The sequence below is a fragment of the Notothenia rossii genome (assembly GCF_949606895.1).
Source record: "Notothenia rossii genome assembly, chromosome: 8".
Taxonomy (NCBI): Eukaryota; Metazoa; Chordata; class Actinopteri; order Perciformes; family Nototheniidae; genus Notothenia; species Notothenia rossii.
This window is the reverse complement of record NC_136906.1, coordinates 65,136,666-65,163,451: the sequence shown is the minus strand read 5'-3', so window position 1 is coordinate 65,163,451 and position 26,786 is coordinate 65,136,666. Positions and strand designations below refer to the sequence as shown.

At 38.9% G+C, this 26,786-nt stretch overlaps 1 protein-coding gene across 3 annotated transcripts; it reads right to left on the bottom strand.

The window, feature by feature from the left end:
- Positions 1-26,786, bottom strand: LOC307016383 (3',5'-cyclic-AMP phosphodiesterase 7B-like). 3 transcript variants are annotated; one of them, XM_079645474.1, is made up of 14 exons: positions 26,501-26,786; positions 19,891-19,951; positions 14,420-14,578; positions 9,810-9,899; positions 8,928-9,091; positions 8,777-8,840; positions 8,527-8,622; positions 7,416-7,516; positions 6,037-6,168; positions 5,854-5,945; positions 4,812-4,956; positions 4,629-4,725; positions 3,606-3,686; positions 1-3,500 (listed from the first exon to the last, which is right to left on the bottom strand). In XM_079645474.1, exons 3-14 carry the CDS (start codon positions 14,481-14,483, stop codon positions 3,289-3,291), a joined length of 1,338 nt encoding a protein of 445 aa, XP_079501600.1. In that variant the 5' UTR covers positions 14,484-14,578; positions 19,891-19,951; positions 26,501-26,786; the 3' UTR covers positions 1-3,288. The 3 variants fall into 3 exon arrangements, with proteins under 3 accessions (XP_079501600.1, XP_079501599.1, XP_079501598.1); XM_079645473.1 differs by lacking the exon at positions 14,420-14,578; XM_079645472.1 differs by lacking the exons at positions 14,420-14,578; positions 19,891-19,951; positions 26,501-26,786 and adding an exon at positions 13,491-14,400.

Sequence of the window (26,786 nt, the reverse complement as noted above, 5' to 3'; positions counted from 1 at the left end):
TGTTGATTGAAAAATATTTATTTTATAAGTTCACAGTGCTCAGAGGTGAGGTGTCAGAACTGGATTGTACAGTCAAAAAGTCAGATGGCAAGCATGTCCATAAACTCACCAATACCAGTATCAAATGTGGACATCATTGGCTTCATTTGAAATTCTATGATCGTTTTTTAACAATATGAACAACAATATATACTTAACCTTAAGACATCAATCTAAAATGTAGCTGGTAATACAAAAGCTTTCTGCTGCTATAAGAAGCTATCTTTGCTTAGCCATAATGGAAAGACAAACATCTTCATCTCAAAGACAATTGAAGAAAACACATCAACCTTGTTTGGACATACATTTCTGCCGGTCAAGAATAAACTTTTACCTTTAAAAGCAAACATTGACAAAATGTGCCTAAAGTATTCAGAGAAAATGGAAAGGTTACAACTCCACAATGACTGGATCACGAAGACCATGTGAAACAGTTAAAAGCTCCAGACCCATCACTAAATGGACATAGTAAAACAAATTAACAAAATACAGAAATAAATATATACATCTACATTTCTCATTGACTCAAACAAACGTAGGCCAAAAACAAAAAGAATACTTAATAATTACTTCGGTGTAATTTGGCACTGGGATGAACATCTTTCAAAACTATGAGGCAACTGACTACCGTACCTAAAATACGTGTGAAGATTGACATTATAGTATTGGACAACACAGTTCAAACTGAGGTGGAACTGCACCACAGAATGAAGCGTTTGAGCACAGTGGTTACTTTTGAACATGCATTAAAACTGGGTAACATAAGGGAGAACATACCCCTACTATATAATGCGTAACAAATATTTATAGTTTACAGATATATTGGGATTTCTGGTTAAAAAAAAAAATCCGCCATTTGTGTTGATTACAAGGTACTGTAACAAATCCCTTTTGGCCATTACAGTAAATTCTCAGATTTTTAGCAGACAATATTCTTTGATATTATATTGATATGATAAATATAGTGAACATGGTAGGATAATCACTACAGCATACAAAACTGTATTAACACATATAGTATACACTTGTTATTATGAAACCAGTAGGCCTCTGTTTTAATGACCCTGCATCAGTGCCGGTTGTGAGAGGTATTGAACGCCACACGAGGCCTCTTGTCTTAACTTCAGTTTGTTTACACTTAGAAATAACAACATATTGATGTTTTAGGTAGCAGACACAGAGATGATTCATGGTTAATAACTGCTGGTACATGAGTCCTGTGAGATAATGACCACAGTATGCACTACAGTGGTGCTTACATTAGGAGTGTCATCTTAACCAGTTACAGTGAAGACAATAGATGCTTTACTAGAGCTATAGGAAGTATTGAATATGGTCACTTTATTACAACTCACCAGTGACTTAACCTTATTGCACTGAAACTCATTCAAAACGCTGAGTTCATTGATATTATATACTGTATATATATATATTTGACACTTTTATTCAAGATAACTTTTATATATATGTGGGATATCAGTGTGTGTTGTACAGTGTTTGCTGGGTTGTTTGAATCATAAAGCTCAACTACAGCTTCTGTTAGCATCGTGTAACAGTACAAAGCCTTGGCCCTGACAGAACGTGACAACATCAACGATAGATATGTATATCAAAGTGGTCAAAATAACACTTTATATTGGTACATTTAACCAAACAGTATATACAAACTCTTTATAGGCTTTATTTAATATATCATTTATATCAGCTTCATACGGGTGATGTAAAAGTACAATTTTGACCATGAATTAAATATATCTTATATTATTTATTATATAAAGAATGATGGTATATCGTATTGTTATTGAAGGTTTTACAGCAGACATATTGACGTATTATTGTAGAAAAAAAGTTAACAAGTACAGTTATCGATTATAGCTGATTGGGACACTGAGCCCTCGTCTGCGTGAGAACAGTTAATCGTATGAAAATATCAGACAGAGGTATTTGCAATCACAAATTCACACAAGTATGAACGTGGCAGATCATGATGTGCACACAGTGACTGTAGCAAATGTAAGAAGAAGGAAATATAAAAGCCTTAAGAGAGGTACAGCAGTGAGGGCATCTCTCAGAACAGTGAATTGGCGCTTTGCAAATGCTCACTGGGGGAAACACCCAATCTGACCCTGAGACTGTTAAAGATCAAACAGTAAGCAGGCTGGAGTAGTGTTTGGCCATGTGAGTTAAGTTACAGTACGCTGGTATGGCTGAAGAAAAACACGCAGAAACGGTAAAAACCAGTAAAGGTTCAAACATCATTAAAACATAAGATTAACAGACATTTCCTGTTAAGGCTGTGTTGTATATGAGCTGATAAAGTGAGCATATCCGATAAATGTAACGAGTTAAATGTCCCAATATCAATACTCCTCATAAAAAAGGTACGTACATTGCTTAGATTTTGGCATGTGAAGTGCTGAGGTTGAACATTAAAGTATTTACATATTATACCGTTTCTACACAGACATGAACACAAACACTTTAAAAACATGGCTTCGGTTTGTATTTTCATCATTGGCGAGTTCAGAAACATCCAGCTGACACTTGACATCAGCGTTCAAGCCACTTTGTGTCAGTCAGTAGTTGTGTGAGTCAGTAAGTTACACGGTTAAGAGAGAAATGTTGTAAGGTTTATAGTACCTTGACATACTAACTTTAAAAACGCGCTTCAGTGAAAAGTAGAAGTGACGCACTTGTATGAAAGAGCATCTAATAGAAGTGCAAGCTGTACAAAAAGAGAAAAAAGTGAAAAGAGTTGAATAGAGTTTGTGTTGTTTAAAAAGCAAGGCGGAAATGTTCTTCTTTTTCTTCTAACATTCATTTCTTCACCTTTTCCAGCACAGTCCAGCTGACTCGTACAAAAGTTTGGCTTTTTAATGTCTTCGTTGTTCAAGCAGCATTGTGCAAATTCATTTATACCGTGTTCTGCCATCAAAAATAAACGCTCCAATTCACAGGGGATGAGAACGAGGCATGTCTTTTTCAAATTGGCAAATATTTGCTCAGGGTATCCATCCATCTGAAAGTTCAATCTTTCTGCGCCTTATTTTTCCCCTCTCAGTGCTACAGCACTCTCCTCCAGCAGAGGGAGCCATTCCGTATGAATGGAAGCCAGACCCCCACTCCCTGCAGCCTATGAGCAACAGGCTGTGGGAGAAAGACTGCCGAAGGACAAACAAGGAAGTTGATACACACTCCTCTCCTCCGTTTACGAAGGAAAATCAAACACCTCAATAGATAGGAGGAAAATTAAGAGATGCCTTCCACCTCTCCTCCTCCTCCTCTTCCTCCCCCTTCAGGCTCTTCTGCTTGGGAGTCTGAAGCAGTGTTTGCGTATCGCAGGCGGCTCCAGCGTGCCTTGTTCTTGTGCATGTGACCCGTCATGGTGTGGCTGAGAGAGCTGGGCTCAGTGAAGCGGTGCCACTCGTCAAACAGAGGCTCCACGATGTAGGAGATGAACCCTGAGAGAAACAAAGACAGAGGTGAGTCGTCTCAGAGTCAGTCGAGGGATAGAATAAGATGAGATGTTTGATGAAAACACAGTTCTTGGTGCTCCTGGTACTCACCTATCTGAACGGCTGCCACAGAGTCAGCATGCTGGTTACACAGAGGACTGATCTCCATGTCAAACTTCCTCTCCAGGTCTCCTGTCGGGGAAATTCAGAAAACACTCTCCAGATGAGTAAAAGAGAAGCCATAACAAACATGATGCTGATGCAGCCTATCGTAACATGTTCAGGGTGGTATCTTTACTGACAAATGCCAAAAGAGTCATAGAAGTATATTTTAAACTGCTTAAGCCTCAACATTTGCCTTTATCATTTTCAGTATGGATGCACCAATGTAATTTCACCGAGCGATTACCATTCCCGATTTTTTAAAAGTCTGTCCTGCCGATTTTCGTACTAAATAGTTAATACTATAAGTGACACCATACAAAAACACATGAAAAGCCAATTGTATGTTCATAATAAAACATTGACTTAAATAACTTACATTCTCTCCAAAACTGCTTCAAGGACCTTCTTGTTGTCAAACCTGTTTTTTAAGGTTGACCTCCAAGGCTTGATACAAATTGCGAGTTTTATGTCTTCCTTCACTCGCAATGAAATGTCAACATGTTGTGTACGCGACGTCAAACTATGTTGGCAACAAAACGTACAAACCAATCAGCTTACAATCAGCCGGTTTCGAGGGGTGGCCGGTCGGGCGATGCTCCTAAAATGACTTTTTTACCAAAATGAATGTGAACAAAAGACCATTTCTGAGAGGATCTGCTTCCAAGTCCTATTTTCGACTTGGAAGCTTCAAGTGCGCTGATATATCCTACTTAGTGCTAGATAATACAACGGTGCGTGAAAACCAAACAAACAAATATGTCAGAAGGATATTTAAGTCTAATATTTACGAATGTATTTGGGGAATGTGGTCTTTATAGGAGTGGTTGCTAAACCAGTATGTGAAAATGAGGCTATAAATCATTTCCACTGTGTGCAAACACTACTAGTAGTGAAAATGCTATATGCAGTCCCACTTAAAAGACAAAGTAGTTTTTCTTTTTGTCTTCTTTAAAAACACACTTTACTCACCCTGCCTGTAGAATTCCTCACACACCCTCTCGCTCCACTGTCTGCTCAGCTCCCAAACCCGACACGGATTACAGACGTCAGCGCACTTCAGAGCGATCTGCAGCAGAGACAGAGAGATGATACAAACTTTGCAGCCACGCTAGCTTTACTGCAGAACTTTGCAGTGCAGCGTGAGGGACGTACCTGCAGGATAAAGTGTCTGTGTGAAGCCAGCTGAAGGTCCAGGTCCTGGTTGTCCAGATGTTCTCTGAAGGTGGACAGGAACTCGTTCTGCCGGCTGATGTCTGTGGCGAGGATGAGAGAGCCCAGCTGCTGCTCGATGTCCTGCCTGCAGAGGAGAGGGGAGCACCACTGAGACCAAACATCAAAACCACTGATACCTGATCTAATGTATTCTAGACCTACACAAACAGATGTGTTTTTTGGGAGATGCTGTCCATTTCTTTAGTAAGTTATCATAGGCTGCCCTTTCTACATACTTGTTTTAAATAAAAGTCCTTAATGAATAGCTGTGATGGTGTTCTAGTACAGACCCTGAGCTGTTACCTAACGCTGGAGGTCGGTGGATGAAAAGAGATTGTGATGCCACATGTATCATGATTACTTAAACAAATCAAACAAGCTGATGTGTGTAGTTGTGTGTGTTAAAACTCTAAGCAGGTTCCCTGATAAGTTACAAAGGACTCTAGAGCAGGAACACCAAAGTTATGTTTGCAGTAGGCGTGTCTTTACAGAACAGTTTGAAGGTTTGAAACTCGATCACTAAGTTGACATTTGATTTATAATTCAATGTTTGGACAATGCAAACCTTTATTTTCTCGGATTAAAACAGGTATGTCAGCACATTTGAGATCAAGATTAGGTTACGTTTATATTATTGGTACAATTTCATCATATTCAAATTACATTTAATTTAAATGATGGTTTTATTCCAAGCGACCTTAAAATAAGCGCATTCAACTATTTGTAAGATATAAACTCAAAAAAGCAGAAATCCTGCAAGTACATTATATTAGTTTCCAATAAGACAAAGCATTTTAAGTGCTATGTAGGGAAGTTATAATTCTTATAATACATTTTTTTTATTTTATTTCACAAGTTGTCATGGTTTGTATACTACAGAAGACCTGGATACACATCAGTTCTGAAGTCAGATTCTTCAATACGAGTAGTGAATCCTACTAAATGATCTGTTCATGTTGTGTGTTTTTGTCAAAGTTCTTACGAGATGTCAGCCGGCATGTGGGAAAGCAGTCCGGACTCTCGCAGCATGCCCACAGTGGATCTCCAGTGGTGACTCTCCAGCACAGACGTGTTCTGTGGAGACACACTCAGTTACAGGCCGAACACCACAACTAACACACAGTTTAGCCCGAGTACTGACACACGTGAGCCCAGCTGTGTTTACCTGGTAGAGGGAGGCCAGGTGGTGTCGGGTCTTGATGAGGAACGGCTGGTTGACTCCGGGATGGTCCACGTCGTGAGCGGCTGCTGCCATCAGAGCCAGGAACACGTCCAGAGGACTCAGCTGCTCCGCCAGCTGCAACACACCAAGGTTCACAGGTCATGTTGTTCCTAATGTAGGAGGGACTCTTGATAATAACAATAAAACCTTACTTTGAAATCACTTTTTATACAATGTTGCACATAACCCAAGATAGACAGATCATGACACGAAAGACATTCGAATCAAGTCAGAGGGTGAAATATATTAGCATACCCCAACCCTCCCTTATATTGTAAAGCGACTTTGAATCAGAAAAAAGCGCTATATAAATCAAATGTATTATTATTATTATTATTATTATGTGTACATGCATGATTTCAAGGAGTTAAAAATAAGTTTGCAATACAATCAATAACATTTTAAAATCCAAAAGTGAACAACTGCTAACCAACTCAAAAAGCAAAGCAAGACAGATGTAAGACGCACTTCATAAAACAATTGAAATAAATTAAATATATTATATATATATATATATATATATATATATATATATATATATATATATATATATATATATATATATATATACAGATAATAAAGAAACACATTCAAATATGAAGATGCCATGAAGAGCTTATAATTGTTTAATTACCAAATAAAAAAGTATATTTGATTCTGACATTGAATAATTTGACATTAAGGTGAAACAATACAAAACAAATATTGTTTTCTGATATTGATAACAGACATATATTTATGTCACAGGTTGAGGATAAATGCTTGATAGTATGTAAAAGGGCAAAGTGGCGTATCGATCAGACAAGCAGCATCTTCTATTTAGAGTGTGTATGCTGTTATCTAGGTAAACACTGGTGTATTGTGATGTTGTATTTATGCAAGTGCTTTTAACAAAATAGGTGCATCACAAAGTGCTTTACAGAGCAACAGATGACACAAAAGCAATTACTGTATGGAGGGATAGATACCCTTAATCCTGTCAGAGGGCTTCAGGGCTCTCTGCAGGCGGAGGATGGATGTGTGCTCGGCTCTAAGTGAGCGGGAGTTCTCCCTCGGGAAGGAAGGCTAATAGAATATGTCAAGAAGGACCTCAGGCCCATTGAAGCCTTACAGTGTGTGTGTGTGTGTGTGTGTGTGTGTGTGTGTGTGTGTGTGTGTGTGTGTGTGTGTGTGTGTGTGTGTGTGTGTGTGTGTGTGTGTGTGTGTGTGTGAGTGAGAGTGTGAGTGTGAGTGAGAGAGAGAGAGAGAGAGAGAGAGAGAGAGAGAGAGAGAGAGAGTGTGTGTGTGTGTGTGAAAGAGAGGCGAGTGTGATTCTCGATTACCTTTGGCTCCTTCAGGTAGCAGTGCATGGCTTGGGTGACATCAGCTGCATGGACAGCATTGTGATAGGGATTCTGGGAGTGGTAGTCCTCTTGCACCATGCCTGGCAAGACAGATTAAGGTTAAACCCTATTTACATTTTGACTGTGATTGTCTGAGTCATTGTAGTATATGAATGTATGTCTACAGTATGTTGTATTGAGTGGTGTTTAGTAAACATGAGTATCTGGGCCTCCGGTGTCCTCTCGTGGACTTTACTTCAGCAACTACACTGAAGTGTATTCCAATGATGACCCAGAGGCATTCATTGAATGATGTAAGGTTATGTAATATCTGAGACTATAAAAAGAGATTGTATTGGATGACTGAGGCCTTTCTTGCAAGTTAACGCCCAAAATCATATGCTCCTGTCTCCAGGCTTCTTCTTGAGGTGTCCTTAAGTTATGAAATCACCAAACATTATATGTGTGATGAGCATTATTCGATCTACACACAAATAATTAAGCTTGATGTTTTAATCCACATTTTGACCATTATAAAATGATCAGCTCTCAATTCATAACATTGTGTTGCTACGGGCAAATCATTGAATTAATTTTAAAATCAGTACAAAGAGGTTTTAATTTAAGGATCTACTCTAGTTCTCTGTGCAAACATGTGTAAAGGTGGAGTAAAGTTACTTAAACAAAATGTAAATGATGCCTGTTACATAAATAAAAAGATCACTGTAAAACTGGTATTTTTCATTTATATTATAATGCTTGACATTACTTTGACTTGGTGTGGATTATTGTCTATTGATAACAATATCTAGGCTTTTTAAAGAAAAAACATTTTAAAAAAAAGATTTTAGTAGTTGTGAATGTTGAAAAGATAAGAATTTAGATTCTAGAAAAAACCACACAAAACAAAAGGACGTATAAGGACATACAAATGCTCATTTAGTTTCCATAACAAAAAAGGTTTTTGTCTCCAGCGGTTCTTATAACAATATGGTAGGCTCTTGTGCAACTTAAAGTCAAACTATAAGTGTCCACTTTTAAATCTATTTTTATTGGAAGCATGGCGGGACAGAGGGTGGATGTGTGATGCGGACACTTGCTTGCCACTTACCGAGAAACCTGTGCAGTTTGACCATGTCCAGCTGGAAGTGGTGAATGAGACCGTAGACATTGAAGAGATGGCACATCAGAGTCACCAGGCTGTTGCCTACAGCGCACAAATTCAATATATATTTAGAGCATTGAATCTAAAATCAAACTGTAACAAAACAAAAACAATGCTATTATAAAGTTAAACTGGTGAAGGAATATGGTGGGTGAGGTAATACATCTGTTTAACTTAGTAGGAAAATCTCTCTTACCATTTGTAAGACGATCGAAGAGGAAAATGTCAAAGTTCCATGTGCCGACTTTTGACAGCATGTGCTGAAAAGAGAGTTTTCAGAACTGATTTGTGATTTAATCTTGACATATTCCCATATCTACAATAGTTTACAGTAAGTGTGTTCTTACTGCGGCTTGTCCCAGGTAGTTTTTGTCCAGTAGGTGCAGGGACCCCGGGGTGTTGGGCATTGCCCCCCTGAGCAGCCTGGAGGCGTGGCAGTACCTCTGAAAGCTCAGCTGACGCTTCACCTTCCTCCTGGTGCCGGACTCTACCCCCCCCTGCTGGGCACTGGCTGAAAATACAAATACATTAACTGTCCCTGCAGAGTAACTGACAAGGAAATGCATCACTGACACAAAAGCATCTTTATAAACAGTTTTAAGATTTCATAGATTGTAATATATATTGTAAACACTTTAAGTTTAGCTAATGAGCCCTTATTCCAAAGATGTGGATAGCTTATTGCCCTATTTCATACATCTCCATCCTGTCTCATGATTGTTTTTGTATTTGTAACCATTTTGTCAATAAATTCATTGAATTATATGTGGTGCTTTCTAAGGATTAAGACTTATATTGCACGTTTACCCTGATTCTGCTTCGCTTCTGTATTGACAGAATGCAGTGAATGACGCATCAAGTTTGCCAACAGCAATAATTAATTAATAAAAAGTTCCTTGTATGTTGCATTCAGCGCACCGAAAATCAATGGCTGATTCTGTCTAAAAGAACACATTTTTAGCCTTCAAATTCCTCTCTACAAAATCAAATGAGCAGTTAGTCAATTGGTAATTGCTGCTATTGATAAATGGAGTATATTGTTTTGTATTTAAATAGGTTAAGTAGGGATGGGAATTTATCGCAGGTCATGAAAGAAAATAACAAAATGTAAGGGAAAGTGATTCCAGTATGTTCAGTGTCATTTTAACAGTTTAAAGCGTTTTTGAATGGAATAAAAATGATGAATCTTTCTTTTCTTTTCTTTTTTTTTTTTAAATCGTGACACGTACTTTTGAGGATTCTCAGGTCAATCAGCGGGTAGGAGCCTCGTCTCTCAACCAGCAACACACCAGCATGACCAGTGTTCACTCTGCCATCAGCTGCACACAGACACAAAGAAAGACAGAAGCCATTATAAATACATGTTGTTATATCAATGTCAAGTTGTGTTCTCTTTTGACAAACATGCTCAGATAAAACCTACGAATCAAAACTTCCCAGGAGGATATAGAGAGGTGAGTGAAGTAGATCTGAAGAAACGGAGGAGCAAAGCGAGCTGAAGTTTGATGTGTGAACGATGAGTGAAGCAGCGCGCGGGATGAGAGAGGACAATGGGGGCAAAGCGTTCCCTGGTTGTAGATGTTCACATAATAAGCCTCATAAAAGCAGATTTAGAGTCTCTGTTAGACCCCGCCTCTCTGAAACAAGAGGATCTTTGACATCGCTGCGTCACCAGGACATCATGCATCTGGTCCAACTTTGCCCGAGGAGATGGGATGTCACGCCACTGTGCAGCTGTTATGGTGTCGCTTTGATTCTGTTCCTGCACTTATTAATGATGTTCTTACCGTACCGTCACACTGATGCTGATTGGTCCGAGTCATTGGCTCCGTGTGTGTTGTAACTAAGGAACAGCGCTCTTGATTTTCGGCTAGAAAAGACTAAGGTTTTCTATATGAGTTTGAATGTAAAACAAGAAAAGGGCTGGGCGTTTTAATATTATATCAATATTGTTTTACATGACTAGATAAAGTCTGACATTTTGGATACTGTGGAAGCTCATAAGTGGGTTTTCCTTGTTTTAGAGACTGGATTAAATTAAAGGGATGACATGTTCTTCACATAACAGAGTGTTCCCACTTAGTGATTGAACATAAGAAATGATTATGTATTAAAATGTCATTGTGTTCATATTTTGTAAACCAATAGTCAACCCTAAAGAATAATTGCAAAATTGACATAGGAGTTTTTAATAATAAATATTAAGATGTTTTTCCTACATATTTCTTAGCCAAAATAAATAAATTTGAAGTAACATTTTTGACAAATGAAAGTGCATTTTCTTCCTTAATAGATATAAAGCCTTTTTTATCTATACACATTTTTCCCACAGAAAAGTACCCTTCTTTTTTTCTCATCCTTTTTGAGAGCACATATTAAACAGGAGAGGCCACACAGCAGCACAGAGTCCTTCAACACTGAATACGTCCTCTATCTAAAATGGACAACTCACACAGCCAAGAGTCCAAGAACAAGACAGAACTGAGGTCCAAAGCACACACAGTACCTTTTCACTTGAATAAACTGAAAACTATGGGAACACTGAATAATTTACAGATCAGATGTGAGGAACTGGAGCGTATTTTGTCCCAGGAGTTACCCGCTAACATCCCCTCTGTGACTTACAGCATCTAAACCACCTTAATGGGGCTGGGGTCACCGTGGTAACTCCCGCGGGTCACCAGATCTTGAATTGTGAGTTGCCAGAGTGGAGGAAAGTGTTTTTTGGTTGTGTGTGTGTGTGTTGCCCAGGATAGGCAGCTATGCATAAAAGATACAGTGGAGAAGTGGCATCATTCCTTATTTATTATGCTTTGTAAAGTTCGACATACAAATATAAACAGCTTCTGGGAAGTGGCTCAGCCTGGTGAAGTGAGGCAGAAGAGTTTGACCAAGAAAGAGAGAAAAAAGAGAGAAAGCCTGTTTGTTTTTTTACCTGTGGGTGGAGGCACAGAGAGAGGGAAATACATAACATGGAAACCCCCCCCCACCCCCCCAAAAAAAGACAACCCTGTGGCTCTCCGCCTTCACTCGTGCTCATTTTCATCAGTCCTCTCCTCCCGTCTCCAGATGCTTCTCTCTCTCTTTCTAACCTCTCAATCTTCCCATCATCCTTCATTTCTTCCTGGTTAACAACAACACCCGCTCTCCCTCTCTCTTCATTACCTTCCTCTCCCTTTAACGCTGTGTGGTAAATAGGTCATTGTCTCTGCGCGGCGCAGAACTGGGTCATTTACGATGAATCGGTAGGACTGGGTGTTAGTAGACGGCGATTGCACGTGTCCCATCATGTGGTCGTGAATAAACACCAACTGCATATTTGCAAAGGAGGTTCTATCCGAGATTGCACACATGGAATGGCGCGTCTAGTAGGGCCTTGGCTTTCTAACAAGCAGCCCACATTTCCAATGATATCCTGTTATAGGATCATTGTAATATAATTCAATTTAAAATAAACAGATACTGGTTACATCACAGGGCTGAAAGCAGTGACATTTGGGTATTTTTACTTTAAAATTAATGTACGATTTGCCTATGAGCAATAAAAGTTGCCGGTTAATTATCTAACAATTGACTAGTCGACTAATTGACTTATAATTTCCGCTGTATTTTAGCAGTTTACTTTTTTATTGTCACATCTGAACACAAAAAAGTTTTAAAAAATGCCGAACTTTACAGGAAATATATATATTTTTTTTTATCAAGAGAGCTCTTCTTCATTAGTGATGTATGTTTTAATGTAAAAAAAAAGGCAGATATTTAATACATTTCTTTAAATGTGTGGAAGATGGAATAAGCCGTTTTCCCTGTAGGCCTGGGGCACGATGTGAAACTCTTAAACTGTGCTTTTTCTACCTAAACGTTCCTATAAATACTGCTCTTTTTCAGCCCTTTAGACCCTTGGAAATGTCATGATGACTCACTATCACCGCTGATGGGTTATCTCATCGTGTTTTGACACACGTTTTATGCAGTGAAATCAAACAGTGTGCAGATAGCCGCTCTGTAAGGAGTCACAGTACGGATGAGGTCATCGCGATGCTGAGGGAAAGTCACCGAAAAGCGTACACTTGTCCGTTTTCCACCTTATGAGTCAATGCTCGCGCGCAGGTAATTCCCCACAGTATGAATCATCACTAAAGCGTGTCAAGATTTATAAGTAGATTATTCCTTTGCTGTTATCTGATTACTGATTAAAGTGTTATTGCAAGTCTTGTTAATATGCTAAAATAAAAGTCATCGTTAAAATGTAAATCATATCTATACATTGTCAAATATAAGATGAACCTATTTGCTGTCATTACTGTTGATTTTAAACATTTGTTTAAAGTAAAATAATTCCTTCTCTCTGGAATTCATCACAGCAGACTATCAGCAGTGTTACTTTGCGTCACCAGTGTTGTATTCCAGACAGACGGACTCGGCTTGATTGATGGCGTCACATCAGTGTCATCAGTTTCATCAGAACAGCTCGGCAGATGGTAGCACATTGTCATTAGAGCACAAATCCCTCACTCCACTGTCTACTCTGACCGGCGTCTCGAAAGCGCTTAACTTCGCCTCGACCCACATCACTTACAAACACGCTAAAATGCAAACACGTCAAAAATGAAAACGTGACAAAGATTCAATAGTCAAACAATCAAATGCAAACAAAAAAAAGGCCGGAAAAGCCTTATCCAAAGAGTGACCTACCAGTAAACGAACGCTGTTTTGTAAAGATAAATTATACAAATCATTGAAAATCCTGTAGGAATGTGCCCAAAGAATTCCGATGAGAAGCCACACTCTGTTTTCATTACACTTAGCGTTCCAAATGAGAACGTACATTAAACATTAAGTATTCATGAGATACCAACTCCCTGTAGATCTACTGTATTTGTAACATGTATTATGGGCAAGACATTTACCTTCCAGATGAGCGCTCCCGTCTTCAACGCCTTGTTTCACCTCCTCTACCTCCTCTTTCTCTGATTCCACCCAAGTGCTCGTCTGGCTCTTCTCTGGCCCCCGGGGGCCCCCCCTGCGAGCCCTCCAGACGGACCTGAGCTGCCGTATGAGAGCCGGCAGCTCCAGGGCCAGCGAGAGGCCCCCACAGGTGATAGGAGGTGTCCTTAGAGACCCCCAGACTGGCGGGCTGGGAGCCTCACCCGGACAGACCCCCACATCGACCCCGAGACCGGAGTCCCGCATCCGGAGATCGGGACCCCAGAGCCCCTCCAGGACTGGCATCCTCGCACCCAAAGACAACGGATGAATGACAGCGAGGTGCAAGAAAGGGAAAGATCAAAGTAAAAAAAGGGGAGACAAAGAAGGATAGTGAGAAACAGAAGGGGAGAAGAAGAAAGAAGAAAGGGGGAGAAGCTCACCATCCATAGGTGAGGAAGAGGAGAGACAGAGAGATAGTAACAAGTCAGAATGTAGGACAGAAGAAGAAAGACTGCTCAGTAGCAGGAAAGACAGAGTGACAGAGGAATTAGAAGCAGATGGAAGCAGAGTGATAGAAAGACTCTGAGGGTGAGGAAGCAGGAGAAACAATGTAAAGAGGATCTGTCTCTTTCCCTCTCACTGACGGTCTGCTCCCTCCTTCTGCCGCATTCCCTCTCCTCTCTACGGTCTTACTCGCGCCGGTGTTGTTGTGGAGTCAGAAGCCCCTCCTCTCCTCTCTCACTCATATGTTGCTACACCGACAGCAGACCAATAGGATGTGTGCGAGCGACGGAGGGGCTTGGCTCCAGGGTTTCACGGTCAGGTGATGTCCGTGAGAGTCATTTCATCCTCACACAAAACCTTTGTCGTCTAATATTAAAAGCTAGAGTGGGTAATGTATGAAACACACCTTTTATCTTTAGATTTGTTTCGATACGACCAGTGCCTTTATTGGATTGACAGCGATGACACATATTGTCCCAGGCCGAATTAGAACCCGGGTCCACTGCAAGCCCCAGTCCATGGTCCAAGAGTCTTTATATCCGGACAATAATCCATCAATCAAATGCTTTGAGGGGGAAAAAAAGACAAAAATCCAGTTGATGAGGTCGGGGCAGGACTCTATCCTATCACTTCATTTTGTCGAAATTAAATAAGATAAGATAAGAAGTACTTTATTGATCCCAATTTGGGACATGTTTGTGTTGCAGCAGCATAAAAAGACATGGCATTGTAAAATACAAATGTAAAGACTAAAAATAAACAAGAAAGTAGAAAATATGTTGAATTACAAAATGTACAGTAACCAATATAAAGCAAGTTATTATGTAGGCATGGCATATTAAGTATTAAAAAGTAAAATATGTAGCAGAGAGTTTATATTTCTATGTTTACATTATTTATGATTATTGTGGGGGCTTTCAAAAGAGATCAAAAGGGAGGGGCTGTCAGAGTGGCCAACTTGATGACATTCCTATTAGATTAAGTGACCGATGGAGAGAGTGCTGCTTTTGTGATGCTTTAGTTTATTAGATAAAACCGAACACAATTTATAAATACTTGCTTTAAAAAAGGGGCTGTACCGAGCTTTTACAATTTTTTCATCATTTCCATAGAGTATTATTTATTAAACAAATCAGTTTAATATCTGAGTTTGTCAGTGATAGTAGTGTGCGTACCTTCTTTTTTTTTCTTTTTCTTGAGCGTACAAGCTCCTTTACACACTTATTTCCAGGTACACTGAATCAGTAAAAGAATGTCGAATGTTCATATACTACACTGAACAAAAATATAAATGCAACACTTTTGTTTTTGCTCCCATTTTTCATGAGATGAACTCAAAGATCTAAAACATTTTCTATATACACAAAATAACCATTTCTCTCAAATATTGTTCACAAATCTGAACAAATCTGTGATAGTGAGCACTTCTCCTTTGCCGAGATAATCCATCCCACCTCACAGGTGTGGCATATCAAGATGCTGATTAGACAACATGATTATTGCACAGGTGTGCCTTAGGCTGGTCACAATAAAAGGCCACTCTGAAATGTGCAGTTTTGCTTTATTGGGGGGGTCTTGGGGGGTCCGAAAACCCTAGGGTTAAACCCTAACCCTAACATGTCACCCATTCAGCATGTTTGGGGTGCTTTTGATGCTCTATACGACAGCGTGTTCCAGTTCCTCAGGGTCTGGGGGGGTCCGAAAACCAGTCAGTATCTGGTGTGACCACCATTTTCCTCACGCAGTGCAACACATCTCCTTCGCATAGAGTTGATCAGGTTGTTGATTGTGGCCTGTGGAATGTTGGTCCACTCCTCTTCAATGGCTGTGCGAAGTTGCTGGATATTGGCAGGAACTGGAACACGCTGTCGTATACGCCGATCCAGAGCATCCCAAACATGCTCAATGGGTGACATGTTAGGGTTAGGGTTTAACCCTAGGGTTTTCGGACCCCCCCAGACCCCCCCCAATAAAGCAAAACTGCACGTTTCAGAGTGGCCTTTTATTGTGACCAGCCTAAGGCACACCTGTGCAATAATCATGCTGTCTAATCAGCATCTTGATATGCCACACCTGTGAGGTGGGATGGATTATCTCGGCAAAGGAGAAGTGCTCACTATCACAGATTTGTTCAGATTTGTGAACAATATTTGAGAGAAATGGTTATTTTGTGTATATAGAAAATGTTTTCGATCTTTGAGTTCATCTCATGAAAAATGGGAGCAAAAACAAAAGTGTTGCATTTATATTTTTGTTCAGTGTATATATAAAAAGTGTACTGTGTCCCCTGGTGTTAAACTATCATCTCGAAGCCCTGAGTTTCTTGTTAGCCAGAATTGACACATAAATGATACAGAGGCGTAACGTCACTACCTGTCTAAAAAAAGGCCTTAATGCAAGCACCATTGAATAAACAGTAAAAAAATCCAGAACTTATCCAAACAAGATTTCCAATTTCTATCAACTCCAATTTAATCCCCAAAAGTCATACTTGTATTTGTGCACTTTTAAGTGTCCAAATATGAACTGCTTTGAACTCAGATTAACTTAACATTTATTGGAGACTGAAAACAATCTCTTCCTGTTGTCCTTATATATATATAAATATCACAAACAAACCCAAAGGCTTTCCTGTGGCGGTGACAACCAGACATCAAAAAACACCAACAAAATGAGGTGATTGTAAGACCTGTGTGTTCCTCTTCACATGCAAATCATCATAGAGGATGTACTGTTACAAGCATTACATTTTTCCATGGAAATATTCCCTTGAGAAAAAAGTCACATGAAGACTAAATGACTGACACCCCCACAGACACCCCCACAGACACACACACAGGCGCAGACAGACACGTAACCTTGAACGTCAGATATCAGACACAAGGAGTTGATTGCAAGAAATCATGAGACAAAGAGTGTTTGGATAAAAGATACATTCCGGGAGAAAGCGTGAGAAGCATGTACAGCACGGTTATTCAGTGGAGAGTCATGGCTGTGTACTCAATGAACTCTGGTCATGTGGTAGCTTTGACACCTCAGCAGATGAGGCTGTACAGTAAAATATTCTATTATAGTCTTTTTAGTGATACAATGCGTTATATGTCATATCTAAAACACGGTATCTCAAATGACAAACAGCAACAAATCGATTTATCGGACACGGCCGACATGATTGATTCCAATTTCTTCCTTTAAACTTTGAAGGTACTTTAGGGATTATTTAAACCTACACTGACACGTTGTCGTATTAAAACTATGTTGCCACTATGTACATTTGTTGGTGCATTTCCTGTGGGGTTGTTATATACAGACTATACGTTTGATGACAGGTAAATTACAAGTCACATCATTAGACAATAGGGTTGGACAATTGGACGAATAATATGAGCAATTATTACATGGCTTAGTTGAATACTCGATTGTGATTGGTCAATTCAGACCACGTGACACGTTGTTAATACCGAACAGACAGACCGCTGTCAAGGACTTATTGACCGTTGTTAAGGACGCTCACATCTGCAGAAAGAAGTCCGTTCGATTTAACTGTATACAGTTTGGCCGAAAAGCAAACTGCATGCAGTTTGCTTTTCTAACTGACAAGACAAGAGCGACAAGAAAACAGCGGAGAAGTAACGGGCAGAAATCCTCCTTTTTACGCAGCGGTCCAGACATAGACATCAAACGGCGACACATATTCAGTTGCCAGTTCCTTTGGCATTAGGGCAGGGATATATAGATACTTTCCAAGGTTTGACATAATGAATTGTGCTACTTTTAAAGCAAGCAACGATGTTTTCAAATCTGTAATCAAAAAGCTCCTCAAAAACGCTATCGAAGCAGTTCCTGCCATTGCTACGTTAGTTCAAACAGTAACAACGGACTATTTTTCTTAGCGGATGCATGTCAAATTAAATCAATACATACAACAATTTTTTCAATAAATAAAATCATTTTCTAAATCCACAAAAGCATTTCAATTAATATTGGGAGTTATATCGTTACTTTGTTGAGAATGTGGCCATGTAATAAGCGGGATAATGTGCAGTGACTTGGTTCGCGTCGGGCTCCTGATCAGCCTGTCGGTGTTCTTTTCCCCATAATGACCGCGTAGCAGCACATGATCCCTTACTTGGCTGAGTACATCACCGGTTTAGTTTTTGGTTTTCGTAGTTTTATCTTGCTAAATTATCGCTGTCTCCAAAGAAAGAGTGAGAGCGTGCAGCTAACTGGATGAATGGAGGGTTTATTTGAACTAAGAGCTGGTGATTAATAGAAAAGCGGAATAGGTAACCAACACGTTTTTATTCTGTTTATGTCAAGTTTGAATGAAGTGTTCTTTTAATCTATTAACAAGGCAATTAAGCTAGGGTTAGTTTGGTGAATAACTGACATTTGGATTTGAAGGTTTACAGTTTAAAGTAAAATGATGTAAGAATATTTCCACACATTATTTTATTTTTTTCTAGTTATGCATAAAGCAAAAAACAGAATACTGCCAGAAAATATATAAAACTTTTAAATATTTGTTCAGAGGATGAGCATCATAGAAGGAAATGACATTGTAAGCATCAGTTTGGACCTACTACTTTAAAGCAGATGTGTGTCTGTAGTCGGCGTAAAGAAGTGGAATTATTTGCCGAATGATTTAAAGGGCTGTAAGAAAATGTTTATGTTTAAGAAAATGTAATTAGACAGTTTGAAGTTCACTTTTGATTGTATTCTGGTTTTTACTTTTTTATGGTTATTTCATTTCTTTTTTTCTTTTAAGAAGGGGCAGGTAAAATAAGATTGTCTTCGCCTTGCTCCTTTCCAACATGTGCTATAAAAAGCAAACAAACAAAAAACAACCATAATAAGTGTACATGTTTTGTAAAGTGTACATGTTTTGTTTTTATATTACTGCCATGTGTGGAATAAACAAATAAATACATCTTTAAATGTTTTAGTACTACAAAGGGCTAAGAGATCACTAGAAACATCTAACTTGTGTCTGAACCAAAATAAAACAGCTGTTGCCCTTTACTATTACACAGACCGAATATGGTTTAAGCGAATGACAGGCAGCAACATTATCACCAGATAAAGTGATTAGTGTATTTAAACACACCACACGCTGTTTGTATCAGCAGCAACTAGACTAATTCCAACTTGGTACATAAAGACATGACGACTCTAAACAGCCCTACAACCATGAAAGGCTAAAAACAGTCTTTCATCATTACAAAGTATCGTAACAGTGTCAACGACAAAGGAAACTATTGTTTTCTTGTTGCCCCTGGCGAAAATAGCCATCGTTTGACATTTATAGATGAGAACATGGGATTTAGGTTGGAACAAAATAAGTGCAGGAAACAAACCTAGCTGTGTGAAAATAAATGAAATGAGAAAAATATGGATGGCACAGAGCAGCCCTGAACGACTGCCGGCTCCAAAACAAACCCTTATTTTTGATTCTCCCTAATGATGCTACTTGACACATTTTTTTGGCAGAAAAAAGTGGGTCGGTGTCATGTCTAAATAAAACATTGGCAAGTGTTTGTATCTGTGTTTATATTTCAGGGAACATTTAAACAAGCTTGTCATAATGAATATGTAGCGACATTACAAGGTCTTAGACTGCAGTTATGATAGACAGCTACCCTGTATGGCCTCCAGTCCAGACACTACTTGAAAAAACATGGCATGAGTAAAACTAAACATTTACTCTTACTGTATCGAGCAACACTGTTATCCAACAAAACCCATTCAACCAGACAGTAGATAGTCTGCATAGACAGCAGAAACATACCTCAGTGTTGACAGACAATGATACGGGGAAATTATATATAATAACAATCTTCTGCACTGCGGTATTCAGGTCAGTTAGCGCTTACTTACCCAGCATGCAAACTTCTATGGCATCCTGCTCCGACCTTTTAAGTGCGACTGCTCCACACCTCTGTGGCAGAGAGAGAGGGGGAGAGAAAGAGAGAGCAGCAGGATTACTATTACAACACCCCGAAATACACACTGCTATCTAGGAGCATCAATTAACCTTGCTAAGGAAATAGAAACTGTGTGAGAAGTCACGGTGACCCTACTCACACACATAAACCCCTCTAACACTGATGTGCAAGTCCCCACTGTTTCCACACCAAATCTCACCTTTACTATTCTTTCTCATGCGAGCCAAATCGAAAAAAAAACATAAATTATGATGCTAATTCTGAGTGATTGTGATAAAAGAATGCAAATAACTGAATCTTGAGGCCATAACATGATAATCAGTTTGACTTATTTATTTAACTTTTGTGACAACTCACCAGCTGTTGTGGCGACGTTTGAGAGTTTCTGACCTTCATGTTTGGCTCAGGGTTCTTAAGTCGTCGTCTTTTTTTTTTTATTAAAAAAGGGGTTTTTGTGTCAAGATCAACTCACAAGTTTTTGTTTTTTTAAATAACATTTTGGTCACAAACCAATGTACTGTAACAGATCAAATCACTCAATTGTACATCCCATTAATATTATGTTTCCATCATGACCCAATCTTATGGGCCGTTTGTGTTCATACTTTAGTGACGTATTCACCAACATAATGGCATGCTGTTGAAATTACTTAAGGACCCAATTAGAGTTAAGGTGATTTTCATTATGATTTAAAGAAACAACTTAAATATGTTTAGAACAAACCCTTTAGAGCCCAATGTGTCTTCTTAAATGTGCTTTCATTTGTTCAAAAATATTCAGTCAACCATTATTAAGCAAACAACAGCAGCACATTCTTATGTAAGCAGCTAGAAATAGCACTATGATAAAAAAAAATCAGGACCAACCTAAGCTCAAACATGAGAGCAGTTTTGGGCACAAGCCTAGATAATAAACTGCATTTTATCTGTAATATTGAATCATTAAATATTCTAAGAGATGTACAAGCTCCAGTGAAATGAATTGCTGTAACAGATACAGCTCTGGAAGAAATGAGAATACTCCAAATGTCTTAAATCTAAATCTCTTATGGCAGCCATTGCATTCCAATGTCTGTTGAATTACAACACCGAGACATTTTGTCAGTAGCTTATAGAATACAAAAATAAATGTTAATTTTACTCAAACACATACCAATAAATAGTTAAACCAGAGAAACAGAAAACGCTGCAGTGGTCTCATAATTTTTTTCAGAGATGTATATGACACAATCTCAAACAAGCGCCATCGACTGCCAAATGTTCCAAGCATAAAAAAAAGAAGTCATTTTATAAGGTTATATAACAGGTCCACATTAAAAATATAAAATAATAATAATCTGGAAATTAGGGCAGAACAGACCTGATTCAAGCGTAAAATCATTTTGACAAACAACAGTCCAATAGGCCTAGGGTAGAGAACCAAAGCTTGAAATAGTACTGGATTTGTTTGTTTAACGAATATCATCGTCTTACAAATTGATTATCCCATCAATTTCTGAGTCTTGCCTGATCAAGACTTATGCTGTCTTGTTCAAGTAATGCGTGTTGACAGACAAATCTTTTCATCATTCTCTAGATGAAAAACCAAACAGAACCTTGACTATCTCTTTCTGATGAGTTTAAGCTGATAAGGCACATCAACAGTGTGGTAATCTGCCATGTAACCCTTATCTGAGGTCAGTTTCTAAGCCGTGTCATAATACATATCCTGCTGAATTTCAAGCGGACTTAGCTTAGTACATTTCCCAAATGAGCTCCTCTATTTCTAATAACTAGTAAAGCCTGTAATAGTTATGATGGCTCAGCATCTGTGTGCATAGTAAACAAGAGAGAGAGTTGATTGAATTCACTAAGAAGTATCGGTTTAGAGAAACAAGTACATATTTGATAGGGCTGCTCAATTAAAAAAAATCGTATTTTAAATCGCAATTACGATTTTGGCTTGCAACGATTACGAAAAGAACATCATCAAATGTTTTTTTTTTAAAGAATGTAAACTATTTTTTTTATTGGTTTTTCAGTTGAATTATACTTAAAGTTCATGGTAATCAACTGTTAAAAACATAATGTCCACATTCTTTCTTTCAATAAATGGATGTTTTCAAAGTACATGGATAATCGTTTTTAATAAATCGTGATATAATTATTGACCCAAATAATCGAAATTATTTGATTTTTGCCATAATCGAGCAGCCCTAATATTTGATAGAAACCAGGTACCCCAGCTGACCTGGTGGAGACGTAACAAGTGCTCTATTATCTCATTACTTCTGTTTAATGTCTCCACTCTGAAGGAAATTGTTATAAAAGTGTATCTTAAGTCGGAGGATGTACAAAATGAGCACACTGTTGTTTACAAGTGTAGCCCAGTTATTCCCTAGTTTAATCAGGGAAGGGCCCCGAGTTCGTTAACTCAATCAATCTAATTTACAATGAAGAAATAAGGTAATGTTATTTCTCTTAAATTATCCAGTTTATATTTGACCAATGTACCCTTTGTGTTATCTTGAGTCCCTTTAAGCACTGTAACTTTGCTAGTATTAGATTATGTCTACTCTACTATAACATATACACACTGAACAATTTAGCTGAGTGACATATCAAATAAATATATATTTAAATGTGTTGAGCACAATGACACTTTACCTTAAACACATTAGTTTAAATACCTCTATTGATATAAATCACCAAATATCACACTGGAATCAGTTTTAGAAATAGAGATCTCAATTATTTTACTGTATACTTGTGAACAAACAGGAAATACACAGTCAGAATGTACCTTCAATAATGTCTGATTAATAATCCCTTTAACTGCAAGTTATTAATCATATCAAAATATTATAAGGTCACATTTTTACACACACACACACACACACACACACACACACACACACACACACACACACACACACACACACACACACACACACACACACACACACACACACACACACACACACACACACACACACACACACACACACACACACACACACACACACACACACACACACACACACACACACACACACACACACACACACACACACACACACACACACACACACACACACACACACACACACACACACACACACACACACACACACACACACACACACAAAACCCCTCACGTTGCAGGCCTGATGTGATGCTTCAGAGCGTTGAAAGTCCAAACTATTTGTCTTCTTCACTCAAATGAGCAATAAAACCAGAGCGATACCTTACAAAAAAAATGTTTTACTTCTTTTTTTTTTTATAAAAGATAACAATAAGTGGCGACCCTTTTTCATTTTTGATTGTTTGCTATGTGGATTTGTAGTATTTGTGTTACTGTATGTTCAATAAATGTGTATTTTTGCTAAATGTTGAGACATCGCCACTGTATGTACTAGGCAGGGCCGATTGTTGGCATAGGCGACACAGGCGGTCGCCTAGGGCGCCAGATCTGGGGGGCGCAGCGCTGGTAGCTCTGGGAGGGAAAAAACATTTTTGACCGTTGGCGCTCATCCAAATGTTCGGCCTTGATGTAACAACATTCATAATTAATTAAATGTAACACCCTTTTCACCCCGGTTACACTTTACATTTGCCCTGTACGATGGGCGCTGTAAGTGATGAAAGTGGGGGATGTTGGCTTATCAGGCGCTCGCAGCTCACAGCCAGTGTGGGAGCGAGAGAGCGCACCGGTACCGGCGCTGTTGTTATTAGAATCTGGTGCTAGCTGCGCTAACGGATATAAGAAGTAGATGTTTCTACAACCAGAGTGGAGGAGAGCTCTCCTGTCAGACTGAGAGGCTCAGTGAGGTAAAGGACTCTCTGAGTGTTTAGATAGTTAATTTTAGTCTAAGTTATCTCAGTGGGTCTCAAACGTTTTAACCACAAATTATGTAAACACATATTTCCAAGGCACTTCTTTATGATTATTAGGATAAATAAAAACAGGTTTGAAATCATTCCAATGTATACTATAGATAGGACAGTAATCCAAAAATATCGTTTAAAGTTGGAGAAATACAAAAATATGCATAAATAAATAAATATTAACTGGGTAAAATAAGATATGAATGAACAACAAAAATAAATAAGCTACATTTATTTGTTATTGGCTATGGTAGGTTATTGGTTATGTTCATATACTTATTTGATTATTAAAATGTAAACTGATCTTTTTCATATGGGTGTTTTAGAGTTGTAGCCCCTAGATCAGGTCTCTAGTAATTGTGTTCTCAAAGTGCACCAGATTGAAGCATTTTACTTTAAAATGTTCAAAAAAATCTTCCCGGGGGGGGCATACCCCCGGACCCCCCTAGAGGAAGTGACGTCCACCCCCCAATTCAAACATGTTCATACGATATATATTACCCATGTCAATAAGTTTCTGTTTTTTTAGTATATTTGCCTTTTGTAGAGATTTCCCGGAGTTGGGGACTGGCTCCAGTAGAAGCTGCTGGGACTCCCAGCAGCATCTACTGAAGTTTTCGAGGAAACGGCCAGAACATCGACACCTCCTCATCTCCACCGCTGCCATGTTTTATTTTGTGTTGAAATAAGTTAGTCTCTCTGCGTTTCTGCGCTAGGCTAATGCTAATGCTAATAATGATAATAAAATGGCGGCTTCACAAACATTTTTGGGAGTTTGACGGAGCGTGGTTTGCATTCCGCCCAGCCAATCAGAAACAGGAACCTTTTTCTCCCACGAAAGTCCCTGCTCTCTGGCAGGGACTGAAAAGGGGGTAAAAAAGGTTCTGATGAACTCATTTTAGTTCCGGCTCTTTTTGGTGTGAACGCGACATTTCTGAACTATATCAGAACTAAAGTGGGAAAAGTACTGCGGTGTGAACGCGCCTATTGACTCCATCCTAGGGGAAACACTGCGATCCCTGAGTCTCTGATGGCGATCAATGGTGGCGGGAAGGTGTCCAGCAACGGCGTGCTCTCTGGTATTGTCCAAAACTCCTCACTGTTACCAACTTGCAGCAAAACGGATAAAGGTCTTCAGGGTTTTCATGCCGAAAAACCCCGAACTGAAGCCAATAACGCCAGCTGAGTTAGCTATAACGTGGCTAAGAGTCCATTCACTGTATTAATGAATGCAAACACTCAGTTGCTAACAAGCTAATACACACACTTGGATTACTCTGGGACAAACTTGGAATAGAAAGGTAATCAGTTCCTTGCAGACAGCGAGTAGAAAAGAATCGATATGAAGACTGTCGAGTTGATAATCTTGAGACACTAACTAGCCTACATACTTATTTGCTATAAACTGTCAACTTTAATTCACTCTCTGTGCCACGACTTTGTCAGTCAAGCCACCACTCTCACGCACACTCCCTCTCCCGCCTTCCCTCCTTCCAACTTCAACCCTTGACTTTCAAAATAAAAACACAATATTTATAATTATACATTTTAGTCTTTTAAACATATGTATTACACTTTCCCTTTTTAAACTGTTGTGAAATATCTTTGAATCGCTGTCTTTGCATGAACTAGATATTTTAACAACACTTATAGCTAAATGACATATTTATTATCTTGTTTTAATTTCACTGTGAGGGTTATTTTCAACCTGGTTACACAACCACAAAGGAAATGGATGGATGGAGAAAAAACAGAAGTGATGACGTTTCATTCAGCCCACGTGGTTGTTGCATTGTTTAAAGGTCGCCCTCTGTCAAATGTTTTTCCATGACCTCCATTTCTATACTCGCATGTTCACAAGAACTCGCAACAATATTATTTGGGAAATGTAATAAACCGTTCTGCAAGAAAGTTGGTGAACACAGTCTCCAAGAATCAACAAGTAATAAACACTGCATTCTACCCATTATGCTGGCCATGACAGCAAAACAATCTCCATGACAACCCAGTAAACTCCATCAGATAAAGGAAACCACGAGATATGATAGAAAGCTCTAAAGATATATATAAAGTGGCCCTTGTTGAATTGTTGAAAATTGAATGGACTTTGTGTCTCAAAACTCAGTGTGGAGAAAGACAGTTAACAGTATTTTAAAACAAATCTTACAAACTACTGGGGTCCAGAATTGACTATATGCTCAAATATGAAAATAAGTTTCACTAGGACAGCTTTATCCACACTACCTGTGAATATTGGGAAATATTTTATCAAGTATTCAGATCTTTTAAGCAAATAAACTATTCAATACACACAACTTATAATGTATCATAGCTGCCTTCACTGAACACCTTCATGTGGTCTGCAGGTTCACTGCTCTAAAACTGTCAATACACCAACCTGACATATTGCAATAATACACAAGGTTTACTGTTGCCCAGCACTGCAGCTTTTAGAAGTCGAAACGTGTGAAAAACAATATTTTCTAATATGTTACAGGCTACTAGTGCCATAGCAGCACGTAGCATACACAACACTCACTTCAGTACATTCTAATGACACTTTTTAACTCTTTCCATGACCACAGAATGTGTTTGTTACCAGGAATACAGCAAAACAAAAATGCCTGTGTCTATTTTTGCAGGCATTTGTCAATGTAAAGTCACAGTTTACGTACCTCGAACATTAAACAGGACATTTAACCATCGTGGCCGCTCGTGGAAGGCAAGTGATGGCGACGGAATCAGGCGCGTGTGGGACTGTTTTCATGTCACAGAAGCACACGAGACAGCCGCATACAGCAGGAGGAAAGATGACTGTGCACTGCTGACACCTGTTTAAGAAACAGTTTTAAAGTCCTCTCTTCGGTTGTGACCTTAACTTGCAGTGTAGAGACAGTGTCGGCTGTTTTTAATGAGGGGAGGTGAAGTTACTGCTTGTTGTTTCCCCACGTTTATGAGCCG